Source organism: Trametes versicolor (assembly GCF_000271585.1).
Source record: "Trametes versicolor FP-101664 SS1 unplaced genomic scaffold TRAVEscaffold_9, whole genome shotgun sequence".
NCBI lineage: Eukaryota > Fungi > Basidiomycota > Agaricomycetes > Polyporales > Polyporaceae > Trametes > Trametes versicolor.
The window spans coordinates 683,699-697,582 of NW_007360329.1; the positions used below are offsets into that span (position 1 = coordinate 683,699).

The 13,884-nt window shown below is 58.2% G+C and overlaps 4 protein-coding genes across 4 annotated transcripts; all 4 read left to right on the top strand.

Moving 5' to 3' along the window:
- Positions 1-484: 484 nt before the first annotated feature.
- On the top strand, positions 485-2,680 carry TRAVEDRAFT_152105 (SET domain-containing protein). Its single transcript, XM_008043184.1, has 9 exons — positions 485-569; positions 627-772; positions 831-995; positions 1,055-1,082; positions 1,150-1,295; positions 1,377-1,574; positions 1,630-1,807; positions 1,870-1,989; positions 2,049-2,680. The coding sequence occupies exons 2-9, from the start codon at positions 638-640 to the stop codon at positions 2,576-2,578; spliced, it is 1,500 nt and encodes a 499-aa protein (XP_008041375.1). The 5' UTR covers positions 485-569; positions 627-637; the 3' UTR covers positions 2,579-2,680.
- A 381-nt stretch (positions 2,681-3,061) lies between these two features.
- Positions 3,062-7,531, top strand: TRAVEDRAFT_171457 (kinase-like protein; the record flags this gene model as incomplete). The annotated part of the gene is made up of 2 exons (XM_008043185.1): positions 3,062-3,223; positions 6,785-7,531. Coding segments are annotated over 2 exons (909 nt in total), but the record flags the coding sequence as incomplete, so codon positions are not given.
- Positions 7,532-8,360: 829 nt separating this feature from the next.
- On the top strand, positions 8,361-11,256 carry TRAVEDRAFT_73486 (kinase-like protein). Its single transcript, XM_008043186.1, has 10 exons — positions 8,361-8,909; positions 8,969-8,993; positions 9,052-9,119; positions 9,177-9,283; positions 9,335-9,713; positions 9,774-9,847; positions 9,897-9,974; positions 10,028-10,397; positions 10,461-10,802; positions 10,885-11,256. Exons 1-10 carry the CDS (start codon positions 8,427-8,429, stop codon positions 11,062-11,064), a joined length of 2,106 nt encoding a protein of 701 aa, XP_008041377.1. The 5' UTR covers positions 8,361-8,426; the 3' UTR covers positions 11,065-11,256.
- A 779-nt stretch (positions 11,257-12,035) lies between these two features.
- TRAVEDRAFT_30419 (uncharacterized protein) lies at positions 12,036-13,705 on the top strand. The gene is made up of 2 exons (XM_008042747.1): positions 12,036-12,469; positions 12,527-13,705. Exons 1-2 carry the CDS (start codon positions 12,319-12,321, stop codon positions 13,411-13,413), a joined length of 1,038 nt encoding a protein of 345 aa, XP_008040938.1. The 5' UTR covers positions 12,036-12,318; the 3' UTR covers positions 13,414-13,705.
- Positions 13,706-13,884: the final 179 nt, after the last annotated feature.

A 13,884-nucleotide genomic window follows, 5' to 3' on the forward strand; every position in this document is an offset into this window, starting at 1 on the left:
GAATTTGCGAGAAGAGCGCCAAGCCATATGGGATGACGACACTTCATAGAATTGACCTCATTTTGCGGTAGACTGAAACGATCTACCTCTCGCAGTTGCGTACACCATGTCCTTCGGAAAGCTCAAGTCCGCACGCAAGGCCAAGGAGCTACACTCTTACGTGAAGCCGGACGGCTCATCTCCCTCGGGCGCGGATGGGTTCGTGAATTCCCTAAACACCACACCAGCGTACGCCGGCGCGGAACACGATGAGCAGCTCACTGGAAGCAGCACCCGTACTGAACCCGATCAGCTGCAGCCTACGTCACTACATTCTGCGGGGACGCCTCGAGTAGATGAAGCTTCGTATGAATCACTCGCCGAAGCATCGCAGGAAAAACGACCACACGTAAATCCTGACACATCGACCGTGTCCGGGAAAGCTCCGGACAGGCCTCCCGAGCGGAATGAGGAAACCACCACACCTGTGTCATTAAATGACTGCCACACGTCATTACCAGCTTCGCTCGAAATTCGCGAGTCCAGCCGACATGGCCGCGGAATCTACACTAACGCCGCATTGCAAGCTGGTGAGTTGCCCGATGCATTCATTATGCATAACGAGCCATTAACCACGCTGATCGCAGGCACCGTCGTCATGTCGATCGTGCCTCATGTTAGTGTTCTCGCGACCCCTTATTTGGACCAACACTGTTCCGCGTGCGCCGCGCCAGCCCCCGAGACGGGGTTGAAGCGTTGCCCGAAATGCAAAGCTGTGTACTACTGCGACAAGGTACGTACACAACTCGTCAACCAGCATGGCGACACTAATCAATATGGGTCCCTTGTAGGCGTGCCAAAATAGGGATTGGGTATGGCATAAGCACGAATGCAGCGCGCTTCAAACATGGGCAGCCTCTGCACCATCCCCGGACGTCATGATCCCGAGCGACGCGGTGCGCTGCCTCGGGCGAATCCTGTGGGGCTCCCAAAAAGAAGGGCCCGATAGCACCTGGGTATGTCCCCCTCGCACGCTGATCGCCGGCCGGTGTATGGGCGCTGACACGCCGTCCAGGCGAGGGAGATCCGCATGATGCAGTCCAGTACGTCCCGCCCTGGCACCCAGATCTCATACATCCGCGGATTAACCACCACGCGGCCCTCTCACAGACAGGTCCACCGTTCACGCCTCTTCAGTCGAGGACCACACGTATCTAGCGCACTCGCTCGTCCGCTATCTCGGCGTGCGTGCCCCGGCAGAACTGCAGCCGTTCAGCCTTAGCTCAGCGGGCGATCTCGTCGATCTCATCTCCCGCGTAAGTGTCTTCTTTCTGCGCGGCCTTATCTTAATATGCCAGTGTATGTGGGGTATCCTCGGCTCACGCGCGCGCACGCAGTTCACGACGAATACATTCACGCTCACGTCTGCGTCGCTGTCTCCCATCGGTATCTGCGTCGCGCCCACGGTGGCGTTCGCGAACCACTCGTGCAGCCCGAATGCTGTCATTGTGTTCCCAAGGGCGCAAGGGACGCCCGCGAGCAAGGAGCCGTCGCTCAATCTCGTCGCACTCAGAGACATTGCGCCGGGGAAGGAGGTACGCCTATCATCCTTTACCATATTTTGGAATGAAGGCATTGACATCGCGGTAGATTCGCATATCTTATGTCGACACGACGCTGCCGAAAGATCTCCGGCAAAAGGAACTCACAGAAGTCTACAACTTCACGTGCCAGTGCAAGCTGTGCACTAAACCGCCAGCTGTGGACCCCCGGGAATCACTTTGGTGTCCTAAGAAGTGTGGTGGGACATGCCCACTGCCCACCGAAGGTATGTTGGATCCGAGCAGGAGGCAGCGAGACATCTCTTAATTTTGCCTTCGCACCCTACAGAGGACAACCTGTTTCGATGTGCGAAGTGTGGGGCTGGCATCACTAATGTGGATGCGGTGCTCGATGCGGCACGCATAGGGCAGCAAGCACTCGACAAAGCCACGTCATTGCAATCTAAAGGTAAGCATGGTCATAGATGCGAATTATGCAAAGTACTCAGGGCTTGTTCCTCACGGTAGACCCTGCCAAGGCGACGCAGCTCACTACAAACATCATCCCTATCCTCATATCTACCGGCCTGACACCCTCGTCGCACCCCCTACTCGCCATGACGCGACTACACCAGGAGCTCCTCATCGCCTCACTGCCCACCTCGCTCTCCCAGGAAACTCTAGACGAAGTCATCCGCACAGCCGCGAAATACAGCGCGGGCCTCCAGCCCGTCCTCCCGAACGGCCACCCCATCCGGGCCATCGCGCTCGCGGAACTCGGCAAGCTGCTCGCGGTAGACGAGCCTGCACCCCACGATGGCCCAGCCCAGGCCGCGACGTTCCCGCCATCCGGGCCCTCGCGGCTGAAACTGGCGTACGAATCGCTCGTCCGCGCACATGAGGAGCTGCTTGTCGGGTTCGGGAAGGCGAACGGGGGCGGGCATGTCGGGCGTGACGTGCGGGACGCGATCGCAAGGCTCGAAAAGGAGATTGGGGTGTGGACTGCCGGGGTCAGGAACGCGTTGGAAGATTCGGCGCTGGCGCAGCGGGCTCAATGAGAACGGGTGTATCGGTACGCCCAAGTGGAATAGGGTACGCTTTCAGATGTGATGCTTACCTCGCAGTGCTATGTCCACTCATATTGACCACCTACAATGAACTTGAGGGCGGCAGTGACAGGTGGATGGCGTGTCGGATCGCAGTAAGGGTCTATGCGGATCTGAAATGGGCTGTGCTAGGTTCGTAGACCGCACGTTTTAATCTCGACCGACCCCTTTCGGAGACCCTTCATCCTCCTTCGGTCCGCAACGGTTATTTCATTCGAGACCGGAGTGGGTCCATCCTCTCCACCGATGTTGTTCTACCGCCTTCCACAGGCTGTTACCACTCAGATGTCGGATATCCACAGCTAAGGATATAAGGTGGCCCTTCGTCGCTACTCACCTTCACATTCTTCAATCAGTCCTCCAGGCGAGCACTACCACACTTCACCAGCACTTCACCACTTCATCGCCTCGCCACCTCACCACATCATCATCACCATGTCTCCCGTCGTCCAATACATCCCCGACTTCACTTTCAAGTTCCTCGACCACGCTCGCTACCAAATCCTCAACCTCCTCGGTGCGGGTTCCTACGGCGCCGTCTACCGCGCCAGGGAGCGCCTGCCCGAGTCCGGCAAGTTCGTCCCTAGGGCGATCAAGGTCGTCCCCAGAAGTCGCCACGGGAAGGCCCTGCAAATCCGCGAACTCATGCTGCACAAGGAGCTCCCTAAGCACGACAACATCGTCACCCTCCACCGCGCCTTCGAGGACGGCCCCTTCATGTTCATCGTGATGGACCTGCTCGATGGTGGGGACCTCGCCAGCCACATCACTAGGAAGCACACGCTCTGCCGCAACGACGACCTCATCAAGAACGTCTTCCTCCAGATCATCGATGGAGTGGAGGTGTCTCACAAGGCCGGCGTGTTCCACCGCGACTTGAAGCCGGATAACATCCTCGTCAACGGGGACCTCACCCGCGTTTGCATCGCAGACTTCGGTCTGGCGACCGCGTCCACGAAGAGCAGATCCTTCAATACAGGAACTCGAACCTTCATGAGTCCTGGTAAGTCACCCTCTCCGCCGTTTTTCTGTCACATGTTCTAATGCACAAACCACAGAATGTGTCGACTGCGATGACCACCTCTACCCATACTCGACTCGCCGCAGCGACATCTGGGCTCTCGGCGTTATCCTCGTCAACATCGTCACCGGCCACAAGCCGTGGGACCGGGCAACGCTTGATGATGATCAGTTCAGGAGCTTCCTCGAGGAAGACGAGTGGCTCCGCTCTGTCTTCCCCATCTCTGAGGGCCTCAACAACATCCTCCGCCGCATCTTCACCATCATCCCCGACGAGGCGCTCACGCTCGCCGAGATCCGCCGCGAAATCCGCAACCTCGACACCTTCTACATGTCCCGCGCGGACCTGAAGCTCGCGAGCTCAGACGTGCGGTACATGTGGAACTGGTACTTCCCCCGCGTCGCGAGTGCGCTGTCCGAGGCGTCGAGCACCGACTCCGAGGGCGGCATGGACTCGTGGACGGAGTCGGAGAGCAGCGAGTCCGGGAGCGACGATTCGGACGAGTCCGACGCCAGCGACGCCGCCGACGTACCCGGCACGCAGCTCCTCATGATCGCAGAGGAGGGCCGCCTCGTCCTCCCCCGCTCCCTTGGGGCTGAGCAGCCCGCCTCCCTCAGAGTCGTCCGGCCTTCGCCCCCGCGGACGAAGTCTTCCGACGAGTTCCCCATCCGCCGCCCTGCGACGCGCCGCGCCATGCTCGCCCCGCCCTCGTCCTCCGACGAGCCCTCGACGGCGAGCAGCAGCGACGCGCCCATCACCCCCGAAACCCGCCCCCAAGACGTACTCGTCGCGGACCCCAATGGCATCGAGCCCTTCGTCCTCGAGCGGCCCCTCCTCTGCCACGGGAAGAACTCCATCAGGATCAGGGAGAAGCGCGGAAGTGTTGGCGCGGCGGTGCGCGGTTTTGCGCGCTCGCTCGTGGGCTCGGGTCGGAGTGCTTGATTGGACTGGACTTGGACTGTCGGAGAAAAAGACTGCATATCGTCGCGGCCTAATCATGTTACCCGTCGTTGCTGCGCACCTCGATGTATCATACTATACCAGACTGTACCCTTATCCTACCATTCTTGCTATATAACACCACTTGCTTTCAACCAAATCCGCTCGCGATCGTTCCTTGACAATGCGACCTAAATGGTTCGTGCGCCTGATGCCCGTCTGCACTAGTTATGGGGGGCCGGAATTGGGTTTAGGACAGCTTTCCTTTTGTCGTCTTGCTATACTTATCTTGCTGCTCCCCCCCCCCCATGGGTTCGATATCTGAAACTATGAACCTAGGGAACACTCTACCCGAAGCTACACTATGCGTAAGTCTTTAATAAAGAGTAGTCTTTGAAATTCGTTTCTGCCGTCTTGTGGGTAGTACAGCGCGTTACGATAGCTGACGATGAGTGCAACAGATCATGGTGGGACATATGTAGCCCTTACCTCTATGAAGACATTCTATTACACGTCCTGGACTTCGCCAACAGGAATCTACTCTGCACTCTCATGCAGACGCGCCGTATATTCCATGAAGGCGGCCCAAAATACGTCCTCCAGGATTGCGTCTCCCTCGCGACCGACAAGCAAATTATGTCGTTCAAGCTCTTCGTCGGCGACGACAGTGGTCGCGAGCGGCAGCACGATCTGCAGCGGCAGTGCCACCATCCCCGAAGGAGGTCGGGATGTTCCTCCGGGAGCTCTTCAGAGCCATCGCGTCCTTTGGCTGCTTGAATGCACTGACTATCTACGACTCTGAGGAAGTCCTAGGCTTGCATACCGCGCCCCCGGAAGCCTTCTTGGAAACGTTCACGCACCCGGGCGTACAGACACTCAAGCAGTTCGAGCTCTTTGTCGATCTGTAACAATTTGGGGATCGGGAAGTGAATATTTGCGCTACTTTGGTGAGTCCACACCTATCTTCTTCAACAATCTCCCGTGCGCTCGTCATTTTGCGTCGCAGGACCCCGAAGTTCAGCCAGGTTCACTGACCCTCCTGACTTCGCGCGGAGAAGGGCAGACGCCGTATGAGTTGCTCTCTCCAGGAGGCGTACAACACCGCCACTTCTTTGACCTGCCATCTTCCGGCGACGAGTCGTCTCAGGCACTCACTCACTCACTCAATGGCTGCTTTCCTCTGCTTCATGACTTTTTACGGCGCTGGTACCAGATATGTTCCAAAACTACGGTTGCCCAAGAGTATCAACACTCATGCATGCCGCCCAGTGCGGCTGTGCCGCGTCAAAACACCATGCCAAGCACCATGCAGTATTTGTCGAGACGGATACCCGTACGCTCTGCTAGGCGCCGGAGGATGAGGACGGAACTGTCTACTGACTAGGATTTGCGTGCCCCCCCTCGCGCGGCAGTATAAGAAGATCTCGGAAGTGCGTTGCTGGCTAGACCGCTCCGACTTCGCCCCGAGTAACGTTGCAAAGGAGACCGCCGGGCCAACTTGTGCGTAAGTCTGGGCGTTCGGATATTGCCTGGCCACCGATCGGATATCCAACTGTCACGGTCCCTCGTGTCGACTACGCCGTGTGCGCAAGGTTCTTCCTTCACTAACGTCACATGTATCTGGATATCAGGTATTGGACGCAACTCCTCGATACTCGCCATTCATTGGCCTCATTGATTCTAATCTGAGGGTTTGTTTTGTGCTCTCGTAGCGTTAGCACAAAACAAACCCTCAGATTAGAATCAATTTGAGTATGGACCAGCGTTCTCTCCTACGGCGAGACCTCCAACCCTGCGGCAGTCTACATCCGAACCGCGACCTCGGGATGCAGGTGCGATTCGAACGCTTCACAGGTTCTGGACACGTCTGGCTCTCATAGTTCTGGCAGCGCGGATGTGCATCATGAAGGCATATAAGACACATGTTTATGCCCTCTGTCCCCCATCATACCCACTCTGGTTCCTGGCGAACGCACACCTCACACCTGTACTCTTCGCGCATCATCCCATCCTCTCTCGACATCATCATGTCTGCGCCTACTATCGCCAGTGCCAACCTCCTCGGCCACGTCGTCGAACAGTACAAGTTCGTCGAACTCATCCACGCCGGCCCTCACGGTGTCATCTACCGTGCCATCAACATGACTGCCCCTTCGTCCTCCCACGGCCGCGACGTCGGAAGCGACCGTGCCATCAAGGTCATCTCCAAGCACGGTCGCAGACTCGGCGCTCTGGAGATCGGCCTCCACAGCCTCGTTTCGGACCACGCCAACGTCATCACCATGGAGGAGGCGTTCGAGGACGAGGACAACTACTTCCTCGTGCTCGATCTCTGCCCCGGCGGGGACCTGTTCTCCCAAATCTGGGAGCAGGACGCCTACCGCCACAACGACGAGCGCGTCCGCACCGCGTTCGTGCAGCTGGTGGACGCCGTCGAGGCGTGCCACGCTACGAACGTTTATCACCGCGACCTTAAGCCCGAGAACATCCTCTGCAATGAGGATGGTTCCGAAGTCTACCTCTGTGACTTCGGACTCGGACGGGGCCGGCCGATCAGCCGTGAGTTCGGCTCTGGCAGCTTGAACTACATGAGTCCAGGTGTGTACCTTTGCTTTCAGATGCTCCGTACCAGTCAACTGACATGTCTTTCAGAATGTCTTGGCGAGGACCTTGGCTGCAGACCATACTCCAACGTCCGCCATGATATCTGGGCTCTGGGCGTCGTGCTGTTCAACATGATCACCGCGGAGCACCCGTGGGGGAAGGCGTCCACGGAGGACGACCAGTTCAGCGACTTCCTGCACAACCCCGAGTTCTTCCTTGACCACTTCGATATCTCCGAGGGCGCGAACACCATCCTCCGCAGCATCTTCACCCTCAACCCCATGGGGCGCACCACCCTCCCCGAGCTGCGCGCGGCCATCCTCGCGCTCGGCTCGTTCTTCCGCCCCGATCTCTCGCCGAGGGACGAGGCGGCCGAGCCCAAGGATATCGAAGACGTCGTCTTCTCGTTCTCGGTCGTCGACGAGGATGGGGAGGAGGTCACGGTGGACGAGGAGGAGATGTACATCTACCCCACGGCGGACCGCTTCTGCATGCCTGTGAAGCCCTTCAAGCAGCCGCTTGAGCTCGACATCCTCGCCGTCGACGCCGCGGTTCGCTCGTTCTTCACCACCACCTCCACCATCATCATCACTACCCCCGAGGTGGAGGACTTCCTCGAGCAGCCCATCCCCTCGCGCTCTTCGTCCGCGTCGAGCATCGGCAGCGACGAGGACGAAGACGACGAGGACGACGACAGCGACCTGCCGATCACTCCTGGGGCGCTCACCCCGCTCTACGGCGTCGCGGTCGCGGAGGTCAACGTCTACGAGGGGCGGTTCACGGAGGCGCTCAAGGGGAGCAAGTTCCTCGCGTTGCCGAAGTGGTCGGACGCGGCGAGCACCAAAATGTCCTTCGAGGCTCCGCCTGCGATGGAGTTCTCGGGGATGGAGAGCGGGGAGTGGTCTCTGGATGTTGTATAGAGTCCATAGAGAGAGTCCGTTCAATCCAAAAACATTACCAACCTCTCCGAACATGTTTGAATGAACAGAATGATTTGAGAGTCAGTGATAGTTCAACTTCAGAACAGTGCCTGGTATGTCGCATAGATACGGCGGTATGCGCTCGATAATGATGTCACCGCATGAACCAGAGCACTGTATGGGCGCTAACTCGCTTGTGCTATAGTGGCGGCGCTCAGACGTAAAGACCTCTTGCGCGCGACCACCATGTGTGCCGCTGCTCGTGTGCCCTCCCAATAGTCTGCTGCTCGTCGCTCTCTCTTTCGTGCTTGACAAGATGGATCCGCCTTCTCCTTCTGGTGCTCTCGTCGCGTTGGGCCCGGTAGATCCGGAATGGCAGCCGATTCTGCACGTCTCGAACCAAGTGGTCCTCTACAACCCGACCTCCCACGCCATCTCGATACAAACGCACTCCAGGCCCTCTTCGCGTTCCTTGACACATGCTGGGCGCTGTCCGTACTGTCACCGTGCGCTAGCTGGCGAGGTCGGACACGATGAGGATGACGCTTTCGAAACCGAGGTGGAGGACATCGAACGGAACTCGAACCGTGCCCCCAACTACTTCCACCTGCTTGAGGTGGCGAACGAGTCGTCGAGGCCTGCCAGCCCAGAAAGCATTGCGGGTCCTTCTGCGTCGGATGCGTCTGCGGGTCCTAGTGCATTCCGTGCGGACAATATGGCAGAGGGCTATTTCAAGGCGTTCTTCCAGGAGGTGTGCAGGCTCGGTATGGGGGCCAATGGCAGTGTATACCTATGTCAGGTGTGTTCGTATTGTCGCTCCACATGAGATGACATGACCCTTGACGTCTACCTGAATAGCATATGCTTGACGGGAATTCTCTCGGTTCGTTTTCCCGGCCATATACCACTTCTGTCTGCTTTCTCTGACATTGCGCGCTCAGGCTACTTCGCTGTGAAGAAAGTCGCTGTAGGGCAGTCCCATACCTACCTTCTTAACACTCTACGCGAGGTCCGTATGCTGTGTAAGCACGGTAAGCGTTCCGGACACTGATCATGCGACGTCTAGGTCCGCTTGCTAGAGAAGCTGCAACATCCTAATATTATCACATATCACCATGCTTGGCTGGAGTCTTCCCAGTTCTCCTCGTTCGGACCCAGGATACCCACGCTGCAGTATGTGTTATACACTTGGTATGACAGAGTGATACCCTGACGCCTCCAAAGCATTCTTATGCAATGGGCTGAAGGCGGGAGTCTTGACGACTTCATTGACGTACGGCTCGGCCGGCGGGCTCCTAACCTCCCTCTGCATCCATCTGGGCCCTCTTCAAACGACAGCCAGTCGTCGCCTTCCCCTTCAACAGTACCAAGCCCGCCGGAACACATGTACTCGCGTAGCGCTCGAATACGTGCCTTCCGTGCGCTGCAGCGGGCACCTCCCGAAGAACGCGAACGCTTGCGCCGGGAGATGGGGCTGAACGGCAACGGTGCACAAGCACAGGGCGCTGCAAAGACACCCGCAGACTACAAGGCAGTGCATCTTCTAAGTGCCGAGGAAGTCCAGGGTTTGTTCTCTGACGTGGTCTCTGGGCTAGCTTTCCTTGTAAGTTACCATACTATGCGGTTACGCTCAATCTCCACTCAACCTTCTAACTTCTACTAGCACGAGAAGTCGATATTGCATCTCGATTTGAAGCCCGGGAATGTGCTTTTGACATGGGACGAAGGGCGGTTGATGTAAGATCTCGACACTCGCTTTGAAAGCTGTTGCTCACCTGCAGCACAGACCGAGAGCAATGCTGTCCGACTTCGGGACGTCACAGGATATGTTGAATGCGCGGACACGCTCAGGCAATACCGGCACGTACGTGTCATATGTTCGATAGCTCCCTGTATGCGCTCAATTTTACCTTCCAGACTTGAATATGCCGCGCCAGAGTCACTACCTTCACCCACTACCGGTAAACTCCTCCAGGTTGACTCTAAAGCGGACATGTGGTCCCTCGGCATGATCCTGCACAAGCTGCTCTTCTTCCGTCTCCCCTACCACTATTCCTCCGACAGCGAAAACCCCAGCAGGCCCACGGATGGAAAGGACTTCGCTGACAGACTTGAGGATGAGATTTTGCGCTATCGTGGATTCAAATCCACATCGGGGCTGGTAACCACCTTCGAGTCTCGCAGACTTCCGCGTGCATATCTTTACCTGCTGGAGAACCTGCTGCACGTGAAGCCGGGGACGAGGCCGTCGTCGGAGCGCGTGCTCGGTGCTATCAAGGAGGGTGGGGTGAGTGATATCGCGCTACAATTTTATGTTAGTACAGTCGCTAACCAGAGCCCTATACATCAGCTCAAGCCCGTCAATCTGGCACGGCGTGCCGAGGCGGGGACCTCGACCATGGCACTTGCACGTCCGCACCATCGTATCAGTCCGGAGAGGATGCACAACGGCTATCCGACCACAATACAAGAACAGAGCGACTCGAACGTGGAAGAGATCGACGAAGAGGATGAGGTCTCCAGTGAAGACGAGAAGACACCGCTCCTCGGGCTTCCCGAGCCCGAGCCTATACAACCCCCGACACCAGAAGGCTGGTCGCACACCCTACGGCTCTGGGGCTGGCGCGTACCCGCACGCCTCCCGCGGGTCATCTGGGTGCGCACGCTGAAGTCCTCGATTCTCGTCGGCAAGGTGAGTGGTGCTACTTCTTTCTTACCTATCCTGCTGCGTCTGAACGTCTGCCGTTCGTTGACCATTCGTCGACTTCGGGTAGGTGCTGTCCCTTTCGCGCGTGTGCCCCGGAACCACGCCGCAACCCGTCCTTACCGGCGCAGCGCTCGCACTCGCGGTGATGGACACCTGGTTCGACGGTCTTGGGGCGACACTTTTGCTGGGGGCCGGCCATGTCGCGCTGCTGTCGTTGGCGTGCTGGACGGGCGAGTGCTGCGAGTGAGGGTTTCTGGCCGTTGTTACCCGGTGCTAGCCGGGACCACAAAGGTATCTGCTTACGACGGGTGGAGGACATGGACCTGTTCAGTTTCTACTGTCATTGCTAGCTTCGGGACCTCGTGTGATATTCTGGGTATCTCTACCATGTATTAATGCAACACGTCTACGCTAGGTTACGGTATGTGTATGCTACTATATGCCACATCGTTATGTCACGTTGGCGACATTCTACCCAAGTTCTCATTCACACTCTTACTGTGGGCCTGCCGATCAGGCTCACGTTCTGTCAAGGGGATGGTCACACTAGTGCATGGCTGCCGGTTTCGGACCTGCACCACGGGCGCCTACAACGCGCTTCCCTCTCTTCTTGACCATCACTTCAGCGTTGGTCCTTGCGTTATTGCGACACTTTCTACTCGTCTACTGCATATATCCGGTCAACGTATTTGTCCGAGGTGGTTGAGATCAGCGTGGCTCACTCGAAGCGACCACATGAGGCGTCATAATGAGTTCAAGAATGTCCCACTCGGACCCGCAGCAGCTACACCAAGTACTGGGATACTCAGGAACATCATACTGGTGAGCCCCCGACGGTCCGGATGATTTACTCTTGTGTAAGCATCGACGGAAGCCGCACCGAGGTACAGCTTCGCCAGTTATGAGCATACCGGCGGGTCCCTTGCATAATTGCGATCGGTTGCCAGGCATCGCCGCCGTTCTCGCGAACTTTATTGTCTTGCACTGCACCTCCCCGTGAAGCAGCACGGCCTATTTCCCATCGAAAATACGGTACAGAACGCACACATGCGCGGCACACAAGCCGCAAATCCGATCGCGGCGAGCAAGCGCCCGTCTCTATTGTGTTGCAGGTGGCGTGTACAGGCGAGCGTTCCTCATGACGGGCGAAGGCGCACACTCAGCTGATTGCCTCCATTCCAGATGCACCCATTAATCTGTGCTTTTGTGTGCCGCCGCTGGCGCCGGCGTCGGTTTAGGTAAACGGAGCGTGCAACTGCGGGTCTTTTGTCTATCCCCGAAGCTGTTACGGCGGCGCAGACAATATATGACCGCCGCCCGTGCACAGCGGTTGCTACCACCGCCCGCCCGACGCCCGCAACGACCCTAGCGGTCTTGTTCCGGATCCTCTTCTCCATCTGCTCTCGCTCCCGCCTCGGTCTCTGCCTCGGTCTCTCTCGCTATCCTTGTTTATCCGTGCACTGGTCCTTCCATCGACGTCCTATAAAGCCTCGGATTCAATATGTCTACGACCGCCACCATCCGCTTCCCCCCGCCGCCTCCGACGCGCAACGAGCTGACGAGCGAGCAGCGCGCGAAGCTCATCCGCACGAACAACAAGCTGGGACAGGTGCTCGGCAGCACGCCTCACGTACTCGACCTCACATATAGAGGTAAATGACCGAACCCATACCCTCCACACGCTACCGTAGCTCACATGCATGCCCTAGTCCCTTTGCAGCGTCCGCGCGAGGCAGAGCCTCCCCGTCCGAAGACCCCCACCTCGATGAAGAACCCGTTCAGGACGCACACCCGCAGCAAATCCTCCCCGAAGGTCGACATGGACGCCCTCCGCGCGATTAGCCCCGACTCCATCTCGTCGAGCAGCTCAGGGTCGTCACGCAGGTCCTCTAGCAGTGTCCGCTCTATCGCGGATAACGAGCAGTCGTGGCGCAGCCCGTACCCGGCACGGCGCCCCCCGCTCCTCAGGCTCTCTACGCCCACCAGCTCCCGGAAGCCCACGCTGGAGACCATTCCGGGCTCCCCGCCATCGGACGAGATCGCGTTCACAATATCGGACGCGCCTTCGTTCTCCATCCCGTCGGACGCAGCGGTTCGCCGCGAGAAGATGCGCCGTCTGCGGAGACGGCTAGGCGAGAACGTGCCGACGGACCTCGTCTTCCCGTCTTCCCCAGAGGAGTCCGATTCCGAGGAGGACTCACCGCTGCTCTCAACGCCCACGTCGACCGCGAGCCGCGAGTGGCTGCTCGTGCACAAGCCCCTCCCGGACGAGCCGTACGTGACCTCGACGTTCGAGCGCGCGCTGCCGGAGCTCGAGCGGCCTCTGCCGAAGGTCCCTACGGCGATGGAGTCGCTGCGCGCGCGGCACCGGCTGTTCAAGGAGCGGCCGAAGGACAAGCCATCGAAGGGTGCGCAGCGCCTCGAGAGCATCGCGGAGAACTCCAAGGATGCCGTCACTGGGGACCACATCATCTGCGTCGGCGTCACGGCTAGTGCGGGTATGCACGGCAAGGGCAAGTCGCGGCGATTTGTCCAGGGCGAGGTGTCGCTCGACCAGATCGGCGGTGCTTGGGGTGGCTTCGGCATTGGCTGGTGATTCGGAGACAAGATCGTTGCCCGCGTGGCGGAGCTGGCTCCTCGCCGGGCATGGTTCAGATCGTTGCAGGTGTGTGTGCGGTGTTGTGGTGTTCCAGTTTGTTTCTTTCCGTCGTTCGGGACCGTCTTTCGGTTGTGCTGTGTTGACGTTTGCTTTCTGCACGAGCCATTGTATCATATGAGCCAAATTAAGTGCACCATGTATCGTAGGACTCATGTATACTCACCTTCATGTATACAAGACGTGTAGCCTGTATGTTTTATGCACCGAATGAATCATGCCGTTATGCACCGCTCCGAGTGCTATAAACATCAAGCGCTTGAACCTGATCGAGGAGGCGCTGCAGGGCGCTGCAAACCCCGGCCGATGACGTGCACGCATAAGTATACTCTCCGGTCATCCGCGCTCGGAACCTCTCTTCGTTCTGCGCAGCACCCTCGGCCTTCCTCACCGCCCCTCTGGGGCCTCTCT

Excerpts from the sequence above, each read along its gene's own strand:
- TRAVEDRAFT_152105 (XM_008043184.1), top strand. The coding sequence starts at position 638 with ATGTCGATCGTGCCTCATGTTAGTGTTCTCGCGACCCCTTATTTGGAC. Across the intron at positions 1,575-1,629 it reads ACATTGCGCCGGGGAAGGAG|ATTCGCATATCTTATGTCGA; the intron begins GTACGCCTATCA and ends ACATCGCGGTAG. Across the intron at positions 1,990-2,048 it reads CACGTCATTGCAATCTAAAG|ACCCTGCCAAGGCGACGCAG; the intron begins GTAAGCATGGTC and ends TCCTCACGGTAG.
- TRAVEDRAFT_73486 (XM_008043186.1), top strand. The coding sequence starts at position 8,427 with ATGGATCCGCCTTCTCCTTCTGGTGCTCTCGTCGCGTTGGGCCCGGTA. Across the intron at positions 9,714-9,773 it reads TCTCTGGGCTAGCTTTCCTT|CACGAGAAGTCGATATTGCA; the intron begins GTAAGTTACCAT and ends AACTTCTACTAG. Across the intron at positions 10,803-10,884 it reads CCTCGATTCTCGTCGGCAAG|GTGCTGTCCCTTTCGCGCGT; the intron begins GTGAGTGGTGCT and ends GACTTCGGGTAG.
- TRAVEDRAFT_30419 (XM_008042747.1), top strand. The coding sequence starts at position 12,319 with ATGTCTACGACCGCCACCATCCGCTTCCCCCCGCCGCCTCCGACGCGC. Across the intron at positions 12,470-12,526 it reads ACTCGACCTCACATATAGAG|TCCCTTTGCAGCGTCCGCGC; the intron begins GTAAATGACCGA and ends TGCATGCCCTAG.